At 38.2% G+C, this 2,929-nt stretch overlaps 1 protein-coding gene across 1 annotated transcript in view; it reads right to left on the bottom strand.

The window, feature by feature from the left end:
• Positions 1 to 1,203: 1,203 nt before the first annotated feature.
• LOC108769018 (probable multidrug resistance-associated protein lethal(2)03659) overlaps positions 1,204 to 2,929 on the bottom strand; it is a 16,616-nt gene continuing 14,890 nt past the window's right edge. Inside the window, exon 3 of the mRNA XM_018519748.1 lies at positions 1,204 to 1,354. Coding sequence (XP_018375250.1) covers positions 1,204 to 1,354 — 151 coding nt within the window. The remainder of the gene's footprint in view (positions 1,355 to 2,929) is intronic.

Raw genomic sequence — 2,929 nt, 5'->3', positions numbered from 1 at the left:
GTGATATTACTGCGGTAGTTTAGTAGAGTTAGCGTTTCAAGACCGGAAATTTTTCGGCGCGCGTTTCTGTGGGACTACATACGTAGTATATAAATTCACATAAGAATCATACAAGCATTAAGATCCAGCTAGACCGTTAAAGGCTTTGATTTCTATAGTTTGTGTTATCCATAATACATCCTACAGTTCTGAGCTTTTAACACATCTATCCTTTCTCAATAAAATTCTCATTCCCGTTGTACTGTTTTGCACATTTATTTTAATGCGATTAATGTGTCCTCCATGCGAAACGTGCGAGCGTAACAATGTATACACATATATTATAAGTATCTATATATGTATATTAAAAAAATTCTTTCTTAAACGCGTTCATGTTAATTTACTCACGATAAGAGGTATAAATAATCCAACAGGCTAAGTTTTACACTTCTTGATGAAATATCTAGGTCTAGATTGATATAAAAATAATCTATCATGCAATGTAATAATACTGTAACAACAGTTGCGCCGTTATCCATGCGAGTTTTACAAATTTTCTGATTGCTTGCTGAACTGGCGATAATCGCGCATCAAAGTAGGAAAGAATCCGTGATTATTAAAATGAAAGATTAACTAGATGGAACTGTACAGTTTGCAGTAGAACGATTATTAATTTATAATGTGCCGCCAACGCATTTTCGTCAGTTCTGAATACTCTAATACTCTATCAACATTCCCGAGATCGTAAATCTGATATAATCTTTGTCCTTCTTATTTATTTACGTGTTTTCTTTTTTATCTTCAAATTTGCTTCGAATTTTCTGAATTCCGACCTTTCCTATTCCGACCTTCCTACTTTTAATTCCGACCTTCCTACTTTACGTATCTCGCTTAATTAACACTTAATTAGTTTGAAATTTTATTTGCATTATAATATCCTAAACCATGACGTCCTTTAATTTTATAGAATTAAATAAATTTTTTAGAAAAAAAATTTATAGAATAAAATAAAATTCCAATGCGAGCAGAATGTAGAATATGTGATAAATATGTGAGAGAGTAGACGATTATGAATTCTAAATTCTCAGACTGCGCGTTCCACTTTTCTTCTTGTTTTTAAAATCACAGAATTTGGCCTAATAATTGCAAAAACTCTCGGAATCTTCATAACCTAATCATGGTGTTCATCAGACGCAATTGCAAAAAGTTAACTCCGTGGATACATCAAAACGCCGTAAATCCACGATTCTGATAGCAGTTATGGGCGACGGAAGCCAGAACCTCCGCCATCACCATGCCGGTCTCCTGCACTATGCTCTTCAGGTAGCCCGTGTCTTTTTGCAACAACATGTGAGGATGATCGTGAAGGGTTTTTGATAGCGTGTTCGTTTGGTATAATTTATTTAACTTTCTATAAATTAATTGGTCCTGAAAAGGACCGTTTTTTATGTTTACAATTTATGTGGCCCTGAAAAGGGCCGTTTATAACAAAAACTATATAATTCTTTCTCTATAAGAGATTGTCGGTTTTGTCTGAGTGAATCTCTTAGGTCCCCAGAGTCTTCTGCGTGAAAGGTCGAGAGAGTAGGATCCAGGAGGTGAGTCTGGTGGTGTGTAGCTAGTAGGTGATCCTGGTGGTGTGTAGCTAGCTGGTGATCCTGGTGGTGTAGATGTTTGTTTCTGTGATGTTAAGTCGCTCTGCGTTTCTCGGTGAACTACGGTAGGTCGGCTCAGCGTTCCTCGGTGAACTCTAGGAACAGGCAGGGTCTGCGTTGCCTTCGTAGAGAAGTCACTCAGAGATTTTGGTAACGGAGACAGGAGCGGCGGTGGTACCGGATAACTGGGAGACAGCGGTCTCCTAACCCTCGGGTCGTTACCGGCCAGGAGGAAGCTCGGAGGTCTTGTGAGGACCGGCGATGAATTGTCCACCTTAAATAGTCGCCAGATCACTGGAGGGGATGTTGATTCGCCCTGTTGCTTAGTTGCCGTTGGATTACTCGGTGTAACCTCTTGAAACTGTAACGGCTCGCTGGATCTCGCTGAGGAAGATTTCTTCCACCAGGGAATGATCCGTGAACGACGAGAGACAGGCTCCACGGTTACACCACAAAAAGGATGGATGCTCTTGCAGTATGTTGCAAGAGACGAAATCAAGCCGTTGGCCATGCCTTTATATAGCCGTTCAGAGTTTTTATAATACGAGAAGATCTACCGAAATGCGCCTTCTATTAATTTCTTGAGAAATTAATTTTTTCCGAATCTCTTCAAGTAGGTCTTGGAAACAAATGCATCCGCATGAAGTTTGCTTCGTTCGGGTTGTTCGAAATATGTATGTTGTGTCAAATAGACCGCCACAATCGAATTCCTGCGTACGACATATAAAAGTTCGCAGTTTAAGAGATAGTTTATATCGAGACTATTATAAATAAAAGAGAAATAAAGCATTTTCTTAACGTAATCACTATTAGTTATATACCCTGGTAGCAAGCTGACGTCATTTGACGTCAAAAAGACATCATTTGACGTCAAAACGACGTCAAAATGACGTAGCTTGCTACCTGGGTAGTCAAAGATTTTGTAATTCTGTATCAACTAAGTGACTTACTCAAACAATACAAAAATGATCAAAGGTTAAATTCGCAGGATTCATACAATAAAATATTTATATAAATCCAGATATAATTTATGTTGCTTTAAAAGATTGTTAATAAATTTCATTATCTGGAACGAGAAGTACAAAATATATCACAAGAATGACCGATAAATTCATAGTTACATTGATTAGTAGGTATACTAGGCGGATTCTAACCCATGGGGCTAGAGGGGAGTGCGGGGCGCGGGGGGTACTTGGTTAATCTTCGATTCGCGCACATTTATTTTCTTACAATGGATAGGTGCGTATACTATAGGTTGGATGGGAAGCAAAGAAAATACATATATATTTGATGTG

This window comes from Trachymyrmex cornetzi, unplaced genomic scaffold, assembly GCF_001594075.2.
Source record: "Trachymyrmex cornetzi isolate Tcor2-1 unplaced genomic scaffold, Tcor1.1 scaffold840, whole genome shotgun sequence".
Taxonomy (NCBI): domain Eukaryota; kingdom Metazoa; phylum Arthropoda; class Insecta; order Hymenoptera; family Formicidae; genus Trachymyrmex; species Trachymyrmex cornetzi.
Note: the sequence above shows the minus strand (reverse complement) of the source record. Positions and strands in the feature narration are given on the sequence as shown.